At 40.6% G+C, this 22,202-nt stretch overlaps 1 protein-coding gene across 6 annotated transcripts; it reads right to left on the reverse strand.

Annotated features, from left to right (window-relative positions):
* Positions 1-1,218: 1,218 nt before the first annotated feature.
* Positions 1,219-21,987, reverse strand: mgmt (O-6-methylguanine-DNA methyltransferase). 6 transcript variants are annotated; one of them, XM_059323922.1, is made up of 5 exons: positions 21,896-21,987; positions 19,398-19,543; positions 9,610-9,770; positions 5,030-5,169; positions 1,219-2,018 (listed from the first exon to the last, which is right to left on the reverse strand). In XM_059323922.1, exons 1-5 carry the CDS (start codon positions 21,944-21,946, stop codon positions 1,890-1,892), a joined length of 627 nt encoding a protein of 208 aa, XP_059179905.1. In that variant the 5' UTR covers positions 21,947-21,987; the 3' UTR covers positions 1,219-1,889. The 6 variants fall into 6 exon arrangements, with proteins under 6 accessions (XP_059179905.1, XP_059179904.1, XP_059179907.1 ...); XM_059323921.1 differs by having other exon boundaries at positions 19,398-19,546; positions 21,896-21,982; XM_059323924.1 differs by having other exon boundaries at positions 21,731-21,975.
* Positions 21,988-22,202: the final 215 nt, after the last annotated feature.

Consider the following 22,202-nt stretch of genomic DNA (forward strand, 5'->3'; position numbering starts at 1 on the left):
TACACATGGTGAAAATATGTCCACAAAATAATACAGACATAATAATAATAATAATACTAACACCACTACTAATGCTGATAAATACTAAAATGCCATAAAAGAGAAAATAAAAAAGGTGTGAATTATTTTTAAGAGATTCCTCGGGTACCTAAGCAATTACATGGCCAATTACTGGCAGCATGTTCCATGCTTTGATGCTGGACTTGTTTTTTAACATCAGCCACAGACCTCTACAGACATCAGTATCTCTAGTTGCTAAATTCATAGCATTCCATAGAATTTACTTAGCCACAAGCAAAAAAGGAGGGTGCTTACAGTGCACTTCAGAGTGCGCCTGGCTTAAATGGGACCCCTTGTGGCTGTGTCACAGCTCCCTTCGTTAGGGGGCTGACTGTAGCCTGTAGTCACCACAGGCATCATTAGCCCTCTGTGAAACCACAGACTGAGTCTCATTCTTCATCTGCCTGTCTGCTGCCTCAACATCTACGCTGCGATGGTGCTCCAACGGCAGAGTAAGTGAGTCCAGCAGCAGCACGGCAAGACAGCCACACGGAGCTGATCGGATAAGAAATTCAAAAATGCAGCAAAGTTCAAATGTATTCAGCGAGCGGGCCACTTGAATTGGTGTCTGTAAAGGTTAGAGCCGAGGTTATTTTTGGAGGGTGGATTATTAGGCTACCTGGGCTGAACAGAAGAGGAATAACTATGGGCAAGAAAGGGTCACTCTGGGGCTATGCTAGACTGTTAGGAGAATCCAGAACTTAGGGGGGAAAAAAGACTAAACTGTCAATGTTACCGCAGATCATCGTGAGGAAATGTAGAAAATAAAAGTACAGGACATATTCAATTAAAGCAACTGCTATTTCTAAACACACACCACCACTGCTGCTGCCCTCTCCATATGGTCTTTTTAAGAGAGAATAATTTATCCCAAAGGGATTAAACTGGGTTGTGATGAAAATAAAATAACATATAAACATTTAAGTTACAGATTAAATGTGCAGGATGAATTCAAGGTTGAAATGTTGATTTCTGTTTCCCGTTCTGTACTGCCCTCTAATGGAAAACACTACTCAGAAATAAAAAAGGAGCTCTGACATCCAGAGCTGCAGCGAGGAGAGAAGACATACAGCATAATTAATTATGAGCTGAACTGAGTGAACGCTACATGAAATCAGTTTTTAAATTAAATGCAATTAAAATGATGAAAAGGCAGGATTTGTCATTTTGAGATGTATTTATTTAAACATGTCTAACGCTACAAAAGTACTGTATATAATGCATAAGACGTTTCCACTCTAGGTGGATTATAAGGCGAGAGCAAACAATGAGATCTAAATGAAGACAAAACAAATGCTTCACTACAAAGCTTTGTAGCAGTAAAATTCAGAGCCTTTATCACTGGATGTTGAACAAAGCATTCACTTGGCAGGAAATTAAAAAACCAACGAGAGGTACAAAGACTAATTCTGCTTAGGAAAAAAAAAAACAACAACAACAACAATGCAAGAGACATATTTTTAAGGGAATAATAATTCTTTAGAAAAACCATTCCAGCACTATCTGGCAAACGCAACGGAGACCCACGGGAGCATATGTTTGTAATTCCTACTGTTCTCTGTTTAAGTTATTTTTGTACATTCTAATTCTGCAACAACTCTGTATCACATTAACTATGCAGCATCTCTATTCTTAGATTTAAAAAAGGAGAATAAACTGAACTGAATAAACTACAAGCAGCTCCAGTTGTTCCACAGAGTGTGCCAAGCACGCTAAACTTTATGGCCCTGTTTTGTGTTCTTAAAAAAAAATAAAATCCCGGCCTTCTGTGTCTGTGTGTGTGTGTGTGTGTGTGTACTGAATGAAGGACAGTTGGCCTCTGTCATGCTTTAGCCTTCCCTTCCCTGCCTCTCATGGGTGAGCAGCCATTGTTTGAGATGGTCGCCCTTGCCGCTCATGTACGGCCCACTCTGTCCACTGCTAGAAATGACTCGGTGGCAGGGGATGAGGAGAGGAACCTGGCACGGACAGGCAGAGAGAGAGAGAAAAATTCAACTCTGAGGAAATAAACATGTTGAAGTTTTCTGCAAATATTACGCAAGGACATTTTTACGTGCAAACAGAGACACTTTTAAAAGATTTGCTTCTACTTTTTCTTTAAACGATTTTTCCGATTTATAAATTCAGAAAGGAGGCATATTTCCAGCATGCAAGTTTTAAGCTTTAGAAATATAAATTCCACGAAGGATCAGTGCTGTTACCACAAACTATGATGTGTTAGTGCAACACTAATATTTAAAAAAATAACAGAAATACAGATTGGAGCTTTACTGCTTTCTTATTCTCAGGTTGACATTTATCGTCACAGAAGCACAACAGTTGCAGATAGTAGATATGTATTATGTATGAAAGAATCTCTGATTTACAACATAAACGCTGCGACTTTAAAGTAACTAACGTGCAGAAAATATGAATCTGCACTTTCCTTTTCTTTCTTTTTTTTTTTTTTGGGGCTTTTTATGTTCCTGCACTGCATGAAAACAAAGTGTCACACCAGAAGTGTCTGGTTTGATCCTGCACAAATCCACATTCAGGGTGATGGCTCAGTCTTTGGGTATAAATGTTTTTTACTCTTTAATAGTGTAAAGCAAAGAAGCAATCAAAAATTAATGGGCAAAAACACCAGCAGGATGAATATTCAATCGAGAGGGTGTCAACATTAAGATCTGATAACCCTGTGATCATTAAAAAGAGGAAGTCGGTGGAGCGTTTACTCTTGTTGCAGACGACTGCCAGGGGGGTCCCGAGTTCTTTGTAAACTAAATGGCTGGAGAAAGATTAAACAAGCAAGCCTAAAACACTTCGATCATTGTGAATTCAGAACAAGAAGAGTGGCAATGGTTGGAATGAATCACAGCAATTATTCCTTTTAAAATATTCTTAATGCTGCCCTCATTTTCCTCTCGTTATACTGAACATAAAATCATCCAAACTGCTGCTGCATTGTCACTGTATTCCTCCAATTAAACCGAGATGATGGCGGCGCCTCCAGTCTTTCATATAAAAGTTGGACACGCAGTGTGTTTCAGTTCAAATCCATCATTAAACCCGCTCCCATATCAACAGCAATAAAACTTTCCGAGCCCCAGATTAACCTTGCAGACAGAGAAATACTGCTCGAGTATTCGGATCAATACTGTTCCCCGGGTTTGGAGGGAGAGCAGGGTACCCTCAAGGCCTGCGGATCTGCCTCTTCACTTGGGGGGAAAAGAGCACTACGCCAGGCTTATCAATACTCAAATCCTGGTGAAGAAGAAGTGCCACAGAGAGGCGAGGATCGATTGAGCACACTGAGCTTTTCACAGTTGAAGCCTGAGTGGAGCAGCGCTACTGACAAGTAATTGACACTGACAATCTGACTCTGGATCTGTATCAGGAGCTGAGGGCTCAGGCTCCCAGCCTCCCTGACGAAAGGAAGGAAGTGTCTGTAAAACATGAGACTGAGAGGTATTATACAGCCATTCAAAAGCAGTGCCATTGGCTAATGTTATATATGAAGCACATTAAAAAACCAGAGCAGAGCGTTAAAAACACACAAATGCTTTTGTTTGGTTTATTTGGATTTATTCCGATTTTTTTATTTTATTATAAATGACTTTTCTTCCTACCTCAATATCAAAAATAGGGTCAGAAGAAAAACATGACACTACGACGAGGATGTAAACAAGCTCTTTCACTGCATATATGAGGGAGAGCATTTCACTGGCTGTATTTCTGTACAAGAAGTGTGCTGTGCCTCACAGAGCACACCGGTGGTGCCCACAGCACTACATGGGCAGAGCTAAACGGGCTTTGATCAAAGGGTTTGATCAAAAGAAGACACACCACTTGCCCTCTAGCCCTCCATTTTGTACACAGTGGATTCATGGGCGAAATGATGCGGGCCAGGTTTCCTACAAGAATCGGAGATTTGCAGCGAACATCTACAGTAAAGACTTGAGAGAACAGGAACAAAAGGTGTGGGCTTAAAATTGTGCTGTAGGTAGACTTTCACTTCTCTGCCGCTCTCGCAGGGAGGCGTTTATTTCGCCGTTACACATATTCGAACACACCTACAGTTTAGATTACATATCCTGCTTCGATGAGATTTTTTTTTTAAACTTATTTTATTGGAAAAACTCAAGTTGAGTTCACAAACACTTTGTTGTGGGTAGTGCTCTTCAAGAAATTGAAACAAAGCAGATGAACTGAAAATAAGCTTTTATGTATTTTCAATTTTTTTATTCAGGCACATATATTTACATTTACCCACAGGATAGTTTCTATTTATTAATTTGTATTTGTTTGCTTATTAATTAATTCACAATTGTATTCATTCATTAAACCTTTTTCTCCAGGTTTATATGCAATAACAGCATAACATATTGATGTAAAACCTTTAAATCTAATGTCATTTGTAAATCTAATGTCATGTGTGGCTGTTGACACATAATCAAAATGACGTGAAGATATTCAAATTGAATATTATTCTATTGATTAATCTGCTGATTATTTTCTCGATAATTTCCACAAAACATCAGAAAACAATGAATAATATCCGTCACTCTCCAATGTGATGATTTAAAATGTCTTGTTTTTACAACCAACATTCTAAAAACAAAATAGATTTTGTTTAAATGACATAAAACAAAGAAAAGCAGCAAATCTGCAAATTTTATTACTTAGAGAATTATTAGAGTTTATGCTTAGAATATCTGCATATTAATTTTCTATCAAACGCCTAATCATTGCAGCTCTCTATTTAACACTGTAAGTGATGTCATGGTGTCTTTAGTTTTATTTCCTTAATAACTAACCTAACAAAATGATTAATTAACTTTAACTATAAGCAGCTTTACTGTTTGCTGTAGGGTCAGATGCACTTGTCATTAAATTCTAATAATAATCCAATACCAATGATTACTTTCCCTATCTGCCTAAATAAAGTAAGTAAGAGAGAAGCCTGTCAATCAATGTCAGCCACACTCACCGGGTTCCTCCTCATGGCCCCTCCCACCGCCCGCACCGCTCTGGGGTTTCCCGCCATCTCAGCCAGCCGTTTGTACGACACCGTCTCTCCAAACTTCACATCCCTCAGAAGTACCTGCAGCACGCGGCTGGTGAATGCATCTACGCCAACAAAAGCAGAGGACAGAAAGGAAGAGCGAGAGACAGAAGGAGAGAACAGAGGAAGCGAGAGTTCCTCATTTAATCAGACAGCTGCCTGAGAGGCTGGTGACAACAAGACAACACTTTAGTACGCTGATTTTACCGCTTTCAAAGAAACTGGTGTTTTGAATTTTAAATCAAAAGTTTGAGACATCCTTGCATTTTGATCCACTTAATAGCTTCCCATCGCGTCCAACCACATGTTTGACGTCCAATTCTCCTTGGAAGGGGCTCTGTAGGACTCCCTCTTTTTTCTTCACAATACTCATTAAACAACTAAATACATAGAAGTCCCTCAATTTGACCTTAGAGCTAGTATTAACATGCTACAGAAGCTGATGTGAGAAAATTATTTCTATGGCAGAAAAATCTAGGTTATGCTTTGAAAGGTCACAGCTAAAATTAAAAAAGTTCGCTCCTTCATTTAAAAGGATTAAGAGAGGCCAAAAAGACTGCAAATCTGCTCCAGATTTTTAATAATAATAATTTGAATGTTGCACACCATTTGTGGCAGTGGGATGACTTTGAGGTTAATCAGACCAATTTGTCCTTTTAATTGCTTTCTATTCAGAGTAGATTCATTATATCATCTTCACTTAAATGGCGGAATTCTTCAAATCATCCGCAGCTTAACCGACCACATTAACGGCTTTGATTTCATTAGCACTTTAGCAGTAGCATTATCTTTTTTTTCTGGATTACCAGGCAGTGACTGAGAGGCATGTTTGTGCAGCTCTGATTGCTAAAGTAAAAGGGAAATGTGAAGCATCTTGAAACCTTCAGACGTAGATGCAGTGAGCTTGTGTAGCAGACGAACAACACTTTTTTTTTGCACAGAGAACAAGATGGGAAACAATAGTCTCGTTATCAAGAGGGGGTGAAATTCTTCTAGTACATACATGTACTCAGTCATGAAAATTCAATTAGTGATCTCCCATTCTCTCTCATTTATATGGTCTAAGAGAGCACATGACAAGTGATCTATGAGAAATCCCTCTAAATTGGCATTGTGTGAAAACATGTCACACCCCTGTCTCTCTTCTACAGAGTGAACATCCTTTGCTCCCCAGGCTCCCTCGCTACCTTATAGTCACTCTCCGCTACACAAAGCCACGCGAACAAGGCAATTTGCCTAAACTGGGGGGAATAAGTGTAAAACCTAAAGGGGATATATTTGATTGATGCGCACCCATGTGAGTTCTTTGTCTTGAACAAGGCCCGTAGGTACTGTTTAATAATTTTTCAGGTAATAATCACGCTGTCAACGAGATGACGGGCTCTTACGCAGACAGACTTAATGTTATGAGCAGATAAGATACACCCCTGAAATTTCTTTTATGCATTATTCTCCCTCATAAAGCTTGGATTTGGCCACATGATGTGCGTGGTACATATTGATATCGCTTTGTCACCGGTGGCGAGATGACAACTTGCCCAGACTATGGCTATGACAAATCCCAGTTGATGCAAACGTTATTGACAAACAACCAAAGTCAGTGTCACGCCAGCAGATGCGGCAGAGCACTCTCGCCTACGAGCAGACCGAGCAACAAGCGACGGGGCTGTTTACACCTTTTATAAATCCTCAGCAGCTGTTTCTCCTGGAAAGGTTCCGCATCTCCAACAGTTCTGGACAAAAAAACAAGTGTGTGCGCTTTCATCTGCCGGCACAGGGGTTAAAGAACTTTGCCCTCATCAGTGTTAGTGACAGAGACTTCCTGCGGGTCACTCGAGGTGACCAGCAATGATTTGGAGAGCGGTCCCCTAGCCCCATACTTCATAAAGAGCCTAATACGGTGTGTCTGGGGTCAGGACCCTCTTTAGATCGGGGTGCAGTGATGTCAATTGTTTAAATAAAAGTTGAGAGGAACCACTTACATGTTTACAGACATCCCATAATTATGTCACAGGTCATTACCTAGCAGGTGATAGGGCCACTGCAGAGGCAGAGGCACATTGACCCAGAGTAAAATCAAACACATCTACTGATTAAGGTGATGAAGGTATTGGCATATATGATTGATTTGCTCATAATTTCGTATATGAGAGCAATTTCAAACGAGAAAAAAACAACAACTATAAACTGAATTCCATCAGGACAGCTAATGATAGATTTTGGGGAGATGATTTCCACCTGACAGTTATGGTTGTATGAATAAAAAGACAATAGTGGAAATGCAGCTACCTCATTATCCTTTGTGTCTAATGGGAGGGAAGACTTTGACTCCCAGTCAAAGTGTCTCTTGAGTCTTGAGGGATCCATACTTTTGAAGGCTGACGGGGTGCTGATGATTCTCTGATTATTCGATATTCTGAAAACGTTCATTTCCCTAATTCCTCTCCACATCACAGGGGCGAGTCCTGGTGAGTGTCTCATCTCGCCCTGTGCTGTGCACAGGGGGAGGTTCAGCCTCCTGCAGGAACACAGTCATTTGGGCTTTGAAGAGCGCCCTTCCCCCCCTTTGCCTGGCCCCCTCCCTGCATATTCCCTGTGCCGCTTACCGAGACTAAGATCCTCTCGTCTGTTACATATGGATGTATAATTAATGAGATAAGAATATGCATCGTTTTAAGAACCCATGATGGCGTCTGTGTTTTTCTGAGGGGGCTAACGCGAGTGCACGCGCACACACAAACACACGCGAGCTCACCAAGCATGACACGTGCACGCACTCGCCATTCCTCTACCTCCGACGACCAAACTTGCGTGTGATGTTCCACATGACAATCAGTCAGGCAGTATAGAAAACTGCACCTCGCGTCTCCTTTCATGTCACCTCTGTTGCTCAGGTATATCATGACAGCTAATATGAAAAGTGGCTTGTTTTGTCAGAAATGTGTAAATAAACATGGCAACACTTCAAGTGAAGGTCACAACTCAATATTACATGACAAGTGCTGCGAGAGCGCTGTCGCGTTCAGGTTCTCCCACAAGATAACTGAGCAAACAAAAGTTGGTTGTCACAGATTGTAATGACCTGATTAAACTTGTATTTTTTTTTTTCCCAGGCAGGCAGGCAGGCAGGCAGGCAGGCAGGCAGGCAGGCAGGCAGGCTGGGGCTGCATGACTGGATCGAGTAGGAATCTGTACAGCAGTAAGGCAAAAACTAATCCTTAATATTTGTGAATCAACAAGCAAAGAAAAAAAACCCTTCTATTTTCCTGCCTCAAAAGACAAATACTCTTGATGCTCACATTTAACATTTTTATACTGGCATGGCCTATGGTTCTGACTACTGAGAGCAATCTAAGCCTAAACCCTGTATTTACTGAGCCCCAAAACAACAGGCGAGGGAGAGAGGTGGAACACAGCACAATCACCTATTCAGATCAGGTACTAATGAAGAATTCCATCTATCCTGAAATTTAATTAAAACCCCAAAGACTTCAGATGAGATGCGATTTGAAAGAGCCTGGGGCTGGTACACAAGCACTTGGTGGCGAAGGGAATCACACTGAAAGTTGATATCGTAATTGGTCCTGATGTATTTCTGCATTGCCTTTGCGGGAGCGTGGGACTCATAGCTGTATACAGGGTCTCGATGGAGTACCTGCTCATTGAAAATGCCATCACTCAAGCACTGCAGATCTGCATGAAATTAGAGAGCAACTAAGGCCTGATTGCAGGGGAAGAGAGGCACAATTGTTAAATGCATATATTAGAGTTATTTTTTTTCTCCCTGTGTAGGTGTGCTTCTGGGTCTAAATGAGCACTTCTGAAAATCTTTAAGTTAAAATGCAACGAGCGTCTGAGTGTGACAAAGAAATAGCCTGTAATTGTTTTGAAAAACGGCACGAGCACGATAAGTTTATGATTTCAAAAGTGAGTTGTCAGGCTGCGAGTGCTGTTTGTTTTCCTCGAAACAAAAGCGCCAGGGATAATTAATTCCTCATTTTTTTCCTCAGCGCCCTCAATCATTCACTCTGCAGTCACAACTACCAGTTGAAAGGACACTAATTGTCCATTTTTGGGGTGCTTTCATTTTACTCGCCCTAGGTGACTGGTCAAGCCAACAATAAGCTCATTCAAACTTTACCACCATTCACATGTTGTCATTGAAAAAAAAAAGCTTCCTGTCTGAAAATGTCAAGAGTGGAATTCGATCAGTTTCAAAGAATGTGCCAAGAATCATGGAAAAGCTTGCCAAGACTAACACGCGTGGTAAGAGCTGCCACAGATTACTGAACCAAGTTACAGCTCTGTGTTCTGTTCTCTCTCCTTTCGCTCACCCACTCACTCGCTTTTCCTCCGCTCTCGCTCTCTCCCTCGCTCTCCCTCTCTCAGCCATAAAATACTTCATTATAACACAGTGAGCCAGTGAGTGTAAGTGATGTAACTGACAATTAAGAGTGAAAGCCTGATCCCAGTCATGGCTCTGCAAATATTTATCCATGACAGACCTCCTTGCAGGGCGGGGTGGTGAAAGGCAGGGAGCGGGAGACTCCCAGTGGTGTGCGGCTCACTGAAGTACGCCTGGAGCCATTCAACGCAGCGCTGCAACTCGGGGCTCGTTTCTGCCGGGCTATCGTTGACCACACAGCTCAGGGGGGCCTCGCTGCTCCTGTGAGGGATATAAGGCAGGATGGGGAGTTGAGGTGGGGATCAGAGGAGCAATCATAATACCAGATTCTTGGTTGAATAGTGCTAAAATATGTCACAAGAGTGTAATAATATGCCACGAGTGACACTGATGCAAGATGGCATAATTTGCTGAGTGAAACTAAAGTTGTTAATCAAGACGTGTTTAAAATCTCAAGTTCTGTATTTCGGCTCGGATAGTGCGACAAATATCACACAGAGCTGTGAAAAGCAGAGAAAGAAAATAAAAAGACAGTAATGGAGGCATTTGTTACAGTAGATATATTTATATGAAGTGCAGCATGATAGAGTATGAAAGAAAACATTGTCGGGTCATGAGGAACGGCGCTAACAGTTTATTTCAAACAACTTTAAGGAAGCAGAACCGGCTTCTGAAAAAAGAAAAGAACAGAGTTTTCAAAAGTCTCGCAGCTGTTACGGAAAAAAGTTAAGAGCACAGCGTTAACAACAGTTTCAACTCTGCTTGGGTCTAGTTTATAGTTCATGACAAGTATAAATGGATTTTTTTGGCCAGAGCGGTGCTGGCCAGCAAAGCACTACACTTGGACGTGCATCTTAGCATGAGTAGATGCTTGGAGGAATTTGCCGATGGTTGAGTTGGCATCACTTAACAGCTGAATTTCTCTCCGCTGCTGACCACCCCCCAGGTCAATGCAAGCAGACTGACCCATATTTGACACTTAAAGACCCTACTGGGAAGGTCCTCTCTTAGCATGTGCATTACTGCAAAGTGGACCTCAAGCTGTGTTGTGGATCTAAAGCAGGCCCGCCAATTCCATTAACTGGTGTACAGGACTTATAAATAAATAATATCACCATTTAAGTGCCCCTTTTTCAAAATTGGCTTATCCTGTATGGTATTAATAATAGACATTTACTTTGTTAAACACACAGACCGTCTCTCTCCTGCCCGCCGTAACAACACGGCCCTAAAGTGTTTTTACACTTCTGCAGGTCACAGTTTGAGCAACGTTTTATATTGGACATGTGAAGCTGAGGTTTACTGGAGTGTTATGACTGAGCAGGTCAGTTTTCAGGGAACCGCTCTGCCTGCTAGTTTGTGGCTGTGTGATGAAAATCTCCTGGGTGCCGTTTAACAGTGGGTGTAAATACAGTAAAAGGTGTAAATACTCTCATTTCTAAATAAACCACACAGCAGTTTATAGTTGAGTGGTGAAAACTCGGAAACCCACCGGCAGGTCCTGTGCTGAGACCTGCTCAAACAATGGCCATGGCTCATGGCAATCTCTGTCGGCATGGGTGAGTGCCCAGCCAGCCCCTACTTGTCATTGTCTCTCCTTTCTATCCCTCCCCCTCCTCCCCCCAGCTCTCCCTCCTCATTTCCCCCTCTCTATTTCTCTATCCTCCCACTCCAGCTCTTTTGGCTCCCCACCACACACACCCACCATCCCCCCACCTCTCTTTCTCTCTGCAAGGATCTTCAGGCCACTGTTCCCTCTCTACAACCCCCCCACCACCACCACCACCACCTTCCCTCCACCTCTAGCGCGCCTCCTCCCACCACCACCACCACCTCCTCTACCCCTCCACAGCCCCTCTTTCTCTCTGAGAGGATGTTCCAGCCGCTGCACACTGACAGCTCGGGGATATTGTGTGTGGAAATGTTCCTGTTGGACCCGCAGGCCCTTACAATCTACCGGACAAAGGCTAGAGCACCTTTGCTTAAGGCTTGGCACCTTTGACCTCCAGCTCACACTTCAGACTTGTCACCGTGGCTAATTTTCTTCTCCCCTCAGCCCTCCGTTATGGATGCGCCGGCTTCAAAAGGTGTTTTGAGTGATACAACATTGACAGTAGTAAAAGTTAATGGAATGCAGTACATGTTATGGCCGGTAAACAACACCAAAATAAATAAATAAAAGTAGAACAACATCAGTCGAGCTGAAGTCTGTCACCTCGAGGTGCAATGGGGGATTGTTTTTAAAGAGCATGTGGGCAGTGGAGATGTAGCTCCTGCGCTGGCAACATTTCCAGTCGCTTCAATGAATTACAAATCAAGCAGCATCATATGATCTTTATAGTGTCCACACTGGCACATTAGAAACTTTGCCCTTCAAATGAGAGATTAGAGATGTGCGATAAATGTCGGGCTTATTATAAAGAAACTCCCACAGGAGGAGTGATCTTTATTTTGCCGTCCACAAACTAAATAAGTAGTTATCACAAACAGTATTTTAAATAACCGTGTTAAACAAGGCTGTTTAAGTTTGAATAAACAATTCAAATTTGGTTAGAACGAATTGTTATTTATTATCTTTTGACTAGTTAAAATCACATTTCTTTCAATGTCCTTCAGGCGTTTACTATTTCATCACAGGTAAGGAAACAAGAAACTAATTCCAAACTAGCCAGGATCTGCTGCACTAAAAAGAATATTTCCCCTGATAGAAGATTGTGATTTGAGAAAATTTCTAATATTGTGCTCCTGTCACAATCAATTTCCAATTACCATAAATCATTGCTGCGTAAAGTGGGAGTCATTTGGAGTTCTACCTATTTTCCAACTCTAATATAAAGAATGAATTGAGCATTTATATAATGTTGGAGGTTATTTCATTCATCCTGAAGGAAACAATCGAAGGAGACAAAGGAACAAAAAAAAAAAAGAAAAGCTGACATTAAATTTGTCGATTTTCCTTTGGCATATTCTGTATCTCTAGTTACACAAGACTTCAGTGAGACTTTTTCTATCAGCCGCAGACGTAAGAATGAAACAGGTTAACCACAGGATCTAATTGAAAGGAATCTGGCGAAGGGTGTAATGGTATATTGCACAAAAAGGGGAAAAACTCAGAACTCATGCCTCCATCCTGTGAAGCGTGATGGCGCTCATCCTGACTCGATCGGCTGTCACTTTTGACACAGCCTGCCAGAGTTCTCCTTCACCGATCATGGGTAACATGGCGGGTCAGAGGATGAAATAGAAAAGGCCAAGAGCAGTCCAATATTTTCCTCAGCCTTATAGCTGCAGATACTTAACTCAGAGACGTCAAAGACTCAAGAGAGCATGAAAAAAGCCTAAAATGACTGTCTAAAAAGGGAAAAAAAATACAGCATGTCTCTATGAATGTCAAGATCCTGATGGTCTCTGAGCCAAAGGCTGTGATACAATTGTAAGCCACTTGCTCAATGCAGCTCGTTCAACCATTTGAAGATCATTCAGATGCCTATCTAGCTACTGCAGCACTAAAGTCGAGAGGTTTTGGAGTGGTAAGCTGAAAGGAATGCATCCTTTTCCATTGTGGGGTGCACGTTTTGTGCTCTGCCGTTTCAAAATAAAAACAACTCGGCCGGATAAACGGCTCTCTAGATATCCAACAACTCTTATTAGTGAATGTCCACCGAAGAGGCCGCAACACTCAATCCAATACATAAAGGTGGTGGTAAAATACTGCAGAGTAGGCAACAAAGCACACAACAATTAGGTCTTCTCCCAACTGGCTAGCCACAGGAGTCAGTGAAGGCATGTATTACCAGAGCCTTAACTCTTACTCCATTATGTAGTGTATCCACACACCCCGACGCAGCAATGTTTATCTACAACAGACTACTGAGCAGTTTCAAATAGTGTTTTTAGCCTCTATTCTCAAGTGCCATAGTAAGAGATTCCAATTACCCGAATGGTAAGGAGCCAGTGAGGGAGGCATAAAGTACATTAGGGATCCCCTGTAACTGCAGGGACCTTTTAGAGCCTCAACTGAAGAGGGCCGAGAGACTGGAGGGACAGTGACCCTGCATGGATAGCCTCTGTCAAAATTTGACCACGTCAAGCACAAAGGCATTATGGGAATCCAGTGTCACCAAGTCCTAATTACTGTCTGTGTTCAGAGCAAATTACTGCCTTGTTCCTCTGATTAGCGAGGAGGCTAATCTTCACCTGTGTACGCCAGCACTGCTGAGGGCCCTTGAGTGTTAGCGCTTCGTCTTCTGTAATTTATTTTTAAATCAGTGCCCGCTCCCAGGAGTTTTGAGTGTTTTGTTGTGAACCGCTTACCATGATCCCCACCACCGCCCCCTCACCCCTAAATCCTTGACTAAATCCTTGTTTGGTGCCGCAGGAAGATAAGCAAGAACAACACTTGGGCATAATTGACTCGTACTCCTCTCCAAGATGTCAGAGCGGAATCATCTCTCTGCATATTGCCTCAGTATGTCACACACTGTACACTTCTGCATGTTGCAGATATAGAATCCAATCAAGTTCTAAAACAAACTAGCACAACCCTCACGCCGGAAAAACTTCCCAGTCGACAGCAGGGAGAACAGAAAAAAAGGGGGGGAAAAAACTGCAGGAGCTGCTTTTAGCTGCATCTCCACAGTGAAGGGGAACTCTCGCTCGGCTCGGTCCTCACCCTGGAGGTTCTGCTTTAGAAACCACAACATTTGCAGATTTTCATCTGAGTGAATGTCAGTGTCTCGTCTGTGTGGGGCGGTTTACAGGTAGTGTGTTACACAGGTGTTGGTTTACACAGGAAATGGCACATGCAGCCTGATTGGGACGGTCCCGAGAGATGGAGGCATAAACATAGAGCACAGATGGGTCCTAGGGCCAGTGGGAGCAGCACCTTAATGAATACGCAGCTGAGTACTACACTTCACAACATGCAAAACAATATTCTAAGGCCGCAGTAAAAAATAGAACAAAAATCATCTGAATATCATTACACAATGAATTATTCATACCATTTCTAAAGGGACTACGTCAAAAAGTCTCCCCCTCTGCTTTATTGATGATTTCATTCAATATCTCAGCAGGTCACTGTTTGTATGACAAAGCATTTTAGATACAAATGTAAGCAGTTTATTTAGCAGCCATTTAGTTTGAATTCTTTGGAAAAATGTTTGTTTAAATCCAAAGTATGTTTTTTTAATGAACTGTAGTCGAAAAAATAAATGAACATTTGAAGGGTCAGGACTGATCTTTGTTTCTGTTGTCTTAAAATAGTAATCAGTTAGATCTGGTTGGGTCAGAGCTGTGGAATATATTAAATCATTCACCTCTACTCCCCACATCTTAGCATTTCTTCCCTCAGGTGTGCAGAAACTCAAGGTCATGAACTTCTTTTCAAATAAAAAAAATTAAAATTATCTTTATCTGTATTGGAAGCAGGTAATTATCAGTTATTGGACCGGTTTGGAGAAATCATCTTATTGTGCATTATTAAATATAACAATTTGAATTGATTATTGCCTGACCGATAAAAATATCATAGTACCGACATTGCTATGCTTATATCTTAGCTTATAGCTTATATATATGTCTATTACAGGTATATCTGTATCTATTAATATCAGTCTGATATGATGGTGTGACACCTTTTTTTTACAGAACACATTATGCAGAAAAAAATGCTTGGAGTATTTTAGAAATAGTGTCAGGTATTAATTTAGCTATTATTCATTCTTTATTTTAAATATCAGCAATTGGATAATAATGAACATACATCACTGATGTTTATTTAGCTGTTTATTTTATTTGTATTTAATCTTTATTATCTCCTTTTTCATCTGTAGAGGTGGCTGATAATGTCATAAATTGTATATAGAACACATTATCATGTTTGATAATTGTATGATAAATGTTTTTTTTAATAAAGCTATCTGTTTAAGAAAGCAGTCTTATGAGTATATTTGTCATTTTGGCCTAAATCAGTATAAAAATCCACATAGAAAAGATGTTCCCCTCTGAAATCAGTATCTGTATTGGTCTCTGTTTAAAATAATGTGTCAGACTAAATATAAGAGAGAGCAAAAAAAAGAGAGAAAAAAAGAGATGGAGGAGAGGAAGAGGAAATTATCATGCAAAAAAAACAACCCAATAAGTTGTTGATATGGTTCCATGAGTGTGAGCACATCATGTAAACAGGCCCCAAACGGGGAACACATTTACCATACTGCTATTCAGTGTGAACCAGGACATTGATTCACAACACTACATGAGTGTGAGAAAAACGATAAATGCATCACCTCAGATATTTCACACTAGCGTTGGTAGTGTGTAAAAGCTGTTGTGACAGCTTGGGTATTAGGGCTAGATAGATGGAAAATGTCTGGCTGCTTATGAATGCCAATGTGACTGGGGTGACGGGTTTGACACAAAAACACTCCACCTCAGAACAATTAGGCTGTTCTCAGGCCCCATCCAGTGTTGTCAGTGATAATGGAAAGCTGTGAGGATAACTGGTGATAAATAGACTTTAACACCCTCCTCCTTAAGACCAATGCAGTCCTGCAGTCCTCTCATATGCTTAACTAATCATGAGCATGGCCGGCAAAATTCATACAAAAGACTAATTACTGTTGTACTTCACTTCAGTCTCAAAGGCCTCTTATATAAGGACTTGGGGGTTCTCGTGCCTCTTTTCTCCTCTTGATGGGTATTTTTTTACAAGTAGGCCTCATGCTAGACAAAAGCGTTTAAAAATTGGTGATTGCTTTCATCCGCTTTAATTACATTCAGAAATGGCATTTCTGCCACATAATACACCCCTATTGTTTCAGAATTATCTGGCTTGGGGAGTAAAATCTACAATATTTGACGATGCTCCCGAGCTAAATCGCCTCTTGAAATTGAAATATGCAGCCGAAATACAAAATAAAAAGCCAGCCTTTGCTGCTGATATACTGGAAGCTCCTTGGCTTTCTGCAGAATGCTATTATTATGCATATCCAGGTAGAAAGTTAATTAACCCAAAGCTTAAGCTAATTATGGTAGCAGAATGCTATCAACCAAACGCTTTCAGTCAGACAGCTGTCCAGAATTTCATTTGCTAATCATTTGTCTTTTGCCGGAGCATATGGTACATTTCCCCACTATCACAGCAACAACAAACAGATGAAAATCATTAACTAAAAACAATGTGCAATGTGAAAAATCAGACACAGATTTATAAGGCTTTGTGTCAGAGAAAAAAAGGCGGATTTATGGCCTGGGAAATATAATGATAATTTTTGGTTTTAGCCACTTAGGATTTTAGGCAGCTCACGTGACTCAAGTGTGCTGGGAATTCAGATGCACAAATATATTGTTTATATCTATATGCAAATGAGGCTGAGAATGAGAATGTTTATCCGTGTAAAATTAATTACAATTTTCTATAGGAGCATATGCAAAGAGCTTGTTCTTAACAATTTTTAGCTCCTAGCACATTTTGTGCCTGTTTTTTCCAACACAATATTTTTATGTTGTTAAAAAAAAAGGAATCCCTCAGCTCAGAATTAAATCAATTATTTTCCAAGAAATGCTTCATGCATTATTTTTTTTTTCTTTTCATAAAAACACATCATACTGGCTGTTAAAGGGTGATTGATATCAGCATTGCCTTGCGACATTATCAGGCAATAAAGGCTACTCAGGTTCTAATGCAACATGTCATACACAGGCTCCTGTAGTACATTTCTATTGAGGACCTCACAAGCTAAATTGCTTTTTTCCTGCTCCCCCACATCTCAGCCAGCTTGACAGACAAATTGATCAAAGCATTGTAAAATAATATGCTCACAAAATGTCTCGGGGCAGGAGTCCAGCCCTTTTTTCATTTTTCACCCTAATAAAAAAGTACTCTATGATTTCCTCTGTATTATGTGTCTGTGCTCTGTGTGAAAGAGGCAAGAAGCATCATATTTCAGATAATAGTAATCTCCTGTAAACAAAATGCGTATCATTTTTCTGTGAACGCTGAGGCCATGCTAAAAACTAAAAGGGGGGGAAAGCTGGTTAACAGGGAGGCTGGTGCGTAGGGCCCCAACAGGGGTTGTTGAGATGTAATGAATTTGTTCATCTGATGGTGCCTTCAGGGCTGTCGTTAGACTGGCAGAGGAGGTTGATTTTAGGAAATGTTCCTAAGATCAGTTAGGAAGCAAAAGGGGCTTGAGACGTTTCTATTAGAAAGAGCTGACGGTCATGGTGTGTAAGCAATACTTCAAGGGCGTTTATGTAGCTATAATGGCATTTATCAATAACTATCTATCAATGCCACAAATGCTATTGTTGCAGCACCAGCTGTTCAACACCAACCAATAGTGAATTGTGAGGAAAAAAAGGAAGCAAACAGAGTCGTATAAGCCTACAAAGCTTTGACTTGCTCACAAACATACTACTGTAGGTCTGCCTTTACCTTATGCATAGATGTTATCTATTTCCCTTACCCAAAATATGCTCTAAGAGATCATTTATCACACTGACTTCCTAAGCCCGTACCACACCACATCCAAAGCTGGAAAGAGCCTTGTTTAGTATGTCATAAATAAATCAATGGAAATGGCTGATTTGAACTATTACTGCTACAGGCAGGCTTTTGTGAGATCTACATGTAAAGCCGGTTGCAAAGATAAGCCTATATTTTGTCACTTTATCTCGCCTCCCTTAATGCCTGTTTACATTGCGTTACTCCATATATCTGAGGCGGCTCTACTTCCCCTGTCCTGTGACAATAACGCTGCATTCAACTGGTCGTGATAAAATCTAAACATTTTGTTTAATGATTTCTTGCTCACACCTTTGAGAACATACAGACAGCGATGTGATCGAAGCATCACTTATGACCGACATAGCAAATGATATTAAACTGAGAAATGATCTAGTGATGCGAATCATTAAATTCATTTGCATATTCCTACTGAACCTGAACACACAAATTAAACCCTGTTCACAAGGAGACGGAGAAAGGTGCTTGCGCATGGTTACAGGACATCTTCCATAATCAAAATTCCATATTATTAATTTTCTCACTTCAACTCATTAACAACAAGTGGAATGTTTTTACTGCTTGATGAATTTTAGGAAATAGCAGACAGTCGAGAAGGAAACACATGTTGAGGTATAATATACAAGGTCATTAATGGGTTTCCATAAATTAGAATTTGAACATACATTTTCAAAAGGATAACTTCCTATCCGGGTGCATTTGGAAATGGTTTAATTTCCCAAACCATTCAAGTTTATCAAATGTGAATCTGCGATACATGGATATTTAATTTCAATCTAATCAAAACTAATCTGAGCTGTAGGATGTGGACCTGTAAAAATAAGGAATAAGTACTTATTAACGCTGAGTTTAATCAGTTTCAACCGCTTCAGTAAGACTGTCAACATTCTAACAATTTTGAGGGATGGGTAGGGCATGAAATGCAATCACATATTACATTTCTGAGTGTCGGTTGACACTCACAACTACTGCATACAACTTGGAGGGAACATAAATAAACAGGAGCGAACAGTCCATGCTCCCCATGGCCTTTGCTGACCCTACAGACATCAGCTCTAATCAACTCCCCTGTGGGTAATAAACAAGTTATTTTTCTGAAATTTCAAATATACTGCAGGAAGAATCACAACCACATGCCATCAGAAATCTAATTTCAAGCCCAACTGTATTCTAGTGCCCCTCATATTTCTAGTGCCGGCTCATATTTGCCCAACTTTCTCCAGGATATTTCTTGTGGGATCTACAAAAATGCCCTGCTTCCAATGAGGAATGGTGGCACTCCATCACAGGAGTGGATTCTGTCCGCCTGTAAATTTCACACCTTTGTTTATCACGTCACCAGCCCGGCTGTTGTACAGTACCTTTCAGCAGGTGCGACATCCATTAGGATCTGGATGGTGTGCACACCATTCTCACATCCACTGACTTGGATCGTCCCCAGGGGGCTCAGCAATGAGATGGTCTTCTGAGTGCACTGGCTCTCCCTCTGCTTCTTCATCTCGCTGCCCTGCTAAGGAAGCACAAATTACACTCCCTTCATTGACATATTCATGTGGCAACTTTCACAATTTCCCACACATATTTGCATTGAATGATCTATTGAAAACCTAGCGGGCCACCAACAGATGATGACTTACATATTTGAACACCTAGCCTCCAAACAATGTCATGATGTGACTTGATCCCTACATTACTATCCAATATTTCTTTTGTGCATGGAAAAGAATACGCCTATCTAACCAATAAATCGCCCATTTTTCCCCCTCTTTCTGTTCTATATATCACATAAATGAGAAAAACAATGCAGTCTGTTCCCTTGTCTGGTGGGGGATTCCCAAGATAGCTCGACATTATTTTCAATCCGTCATTTTTGGTTGATGGTCGGGATGTTTTTCTAGCATTAAATTTGTTCCTTAGGGTGCAACTCCGATGGGATTCTGGTTTCCAGCCCTTAACAACAGCAAAAACGTGCAGCTTTTCTGACGACTGAGATGGATACTGGCAATAACCAGACAGCAGTTCCTTTTTTATTTTTACTTTGAGGGAAGGAGAGATGATTGACTATGTTATATGTGAGTTTTTGAGAGATGGGGGTTATAATAAATAAAGGTCACATTGATTGTAAGAGTTTCAACCAAGGAAACCTTTCCTTCCTGGAACCTTGATGTGAAAAGTGTCTAAAGGGTACAAATACAATATCTCTCTTTCTTTTTCATTTTTAATAGTACATGTAATTCACATTCATGTATTCCAAGTCACATGTTTGTTGTGTGATGTGCCGCAACTAATGATTATTTCACTATAGATTATTCTGCTGATTATTTTCTAGATTAAGCACCTAATTGTTTAGTATAAAAACGTAACAAAATGAAAAGAAATGTGCATCACAGAGTCCAAGATTACATTTTCACATGTATTGTGAAACAGTACAAAAAAGGAAGGAAAGAAAAATTAGTCTAGAAAGATATACAACAGAATAAAAGGAGCAAATTTGAGAAACTGTAACCTGTGAATAACTATTTCAAAATGTACTTTAAACTTCTAACAGTCACTAGACTTGGAGACTAGTAACTTAATCAAACAACAAAAAACACACTACAGCCAAAACAATTAATTGATAAATCGCAACTGGCAACTCTTCTGATAATCAATTAATGCTTTTAATTATTTATTCTGGGGAAAATAGAAAACATTCCCTAGTTGGAGCTTCTCTTATTTGAAGAATTGCTGATTTTTCCTTTGTCTTCTGTGATAGAGAATTTTTTTTTTCCAGACAGAAAAAACACCTTAACAGTTAGGAAATTGTGATGGACATGTTAAACTATTTTCTGACATCATATATACCTATCTATAATTTTTTAAAAATGTTGCAGCCCTAAAACAATTAATAAATACCCCACTGCTCAATTCAGCCAGTACTTTTAAAATAGATATATATTTTTAGATTAAAAAAAGAGGTTATGTGATAAAAAGTAGTCATGCATTTACAGTATTTCATTTAGACTTTCGGTTGCCCCCCTTCTTCACATACACACACCACCAACACCACCACATCTGTCATGGTATGCGATCACAAATGCGTCTGCTTCAACTTTCTTGTTTCTACTCTTGCAGCTCTCACTGTATTCATCGGGGGTTTGCCTGAACTGACAATAAAGGCGAGAAATTTCTGAGCCAAACAATGGTACAGTGCACTTTGGATAAGCGCTGAACACACTGCCTGCCATTTAGCAAGCTGGTAATAGACTCATAGATAGAATAATGGACTTTGGCAATAATGGCCTTGGCTTAATAGTCTTCGCTGATTAAAAATAATGCTATCATGTTTGCTTTGTGCCGTTTTCGGTGCAGTACACTAGTCTAAGTGACTACTTGAATGTTTGGATGTTTACCCGGCTCTTCACGGTGAGGAACAACAAACAATAAGCAGCTTGTGTTGTTAAAAATCACTGGCAGCTTCCTCCTGCTCGTCAATCATTTGACTCGTTTCTCATTACACTAGCTCCTGGTCAAACCTGCGTGATTAATTGAGTAGAAAGGGCGCTGCGAGTGCGGAAATGCAACATGTGTCCTTATTGTGCCATTTTAGATTGAGGAAATTCATGCCGAAACGTGGGGAAAGATTGCCGCCATACTTTAAATAGATAGATATCTGCAAACGAGTTAAAATACACTTTTTATATCGAGTGCTCACTTAAAATGTCGAAAAGATGAATAGAGGATCGTAACTGAAGGCATACTCGAACTTGCTAAAATATAGCCTGTGTAGCATAGCAGTTTACGGATAACTTTTGAACTGCAGGTTATATCAGGCTATGTTAGAGTAACTTTAACACCATACATCAGCACTGTGGCTTACAATTAAGCTATTTTTCATCCCTACGATGACTGAACGATGTCCGCGTCTCATCTTGCTGCAAAACAAACGTGACAGAAAGTCTCTTCCTGTTTCCCAAGACTGCGTGGTCGAGCCGGCCAATCACAAGAGGTAAAAGTCACTTCCCGCTCTGTAATTGGTGGGAATAAAGTCCCCGCTCCTCCCCCTGCCAGGGACAGACACAGAAGGCTTGTCTAATAGGTCTCAAGTTGGGATTTGGGGTCCTTCAGGGGGTCCCCAGTACACCGAAGACTGGTAATGGTAGTGATTTAGATATTTGATTTGCTTG

Source organism: Centropristis striata, chromosome 20, assembly GCF_030273125.1.
Source record: "Centropristis striata isolate RG_2023a ecotype Rhode Island chromosome 20, C.striata_1.0, whole genome shotgun sequence".
NCBI classification, from domain to species: domain Eukaryota; kingdom Metazoa; phylum Chordata; class Actinopteri; order Perciformes; family Serranidae; genus Centropristis; species Centropristis striata.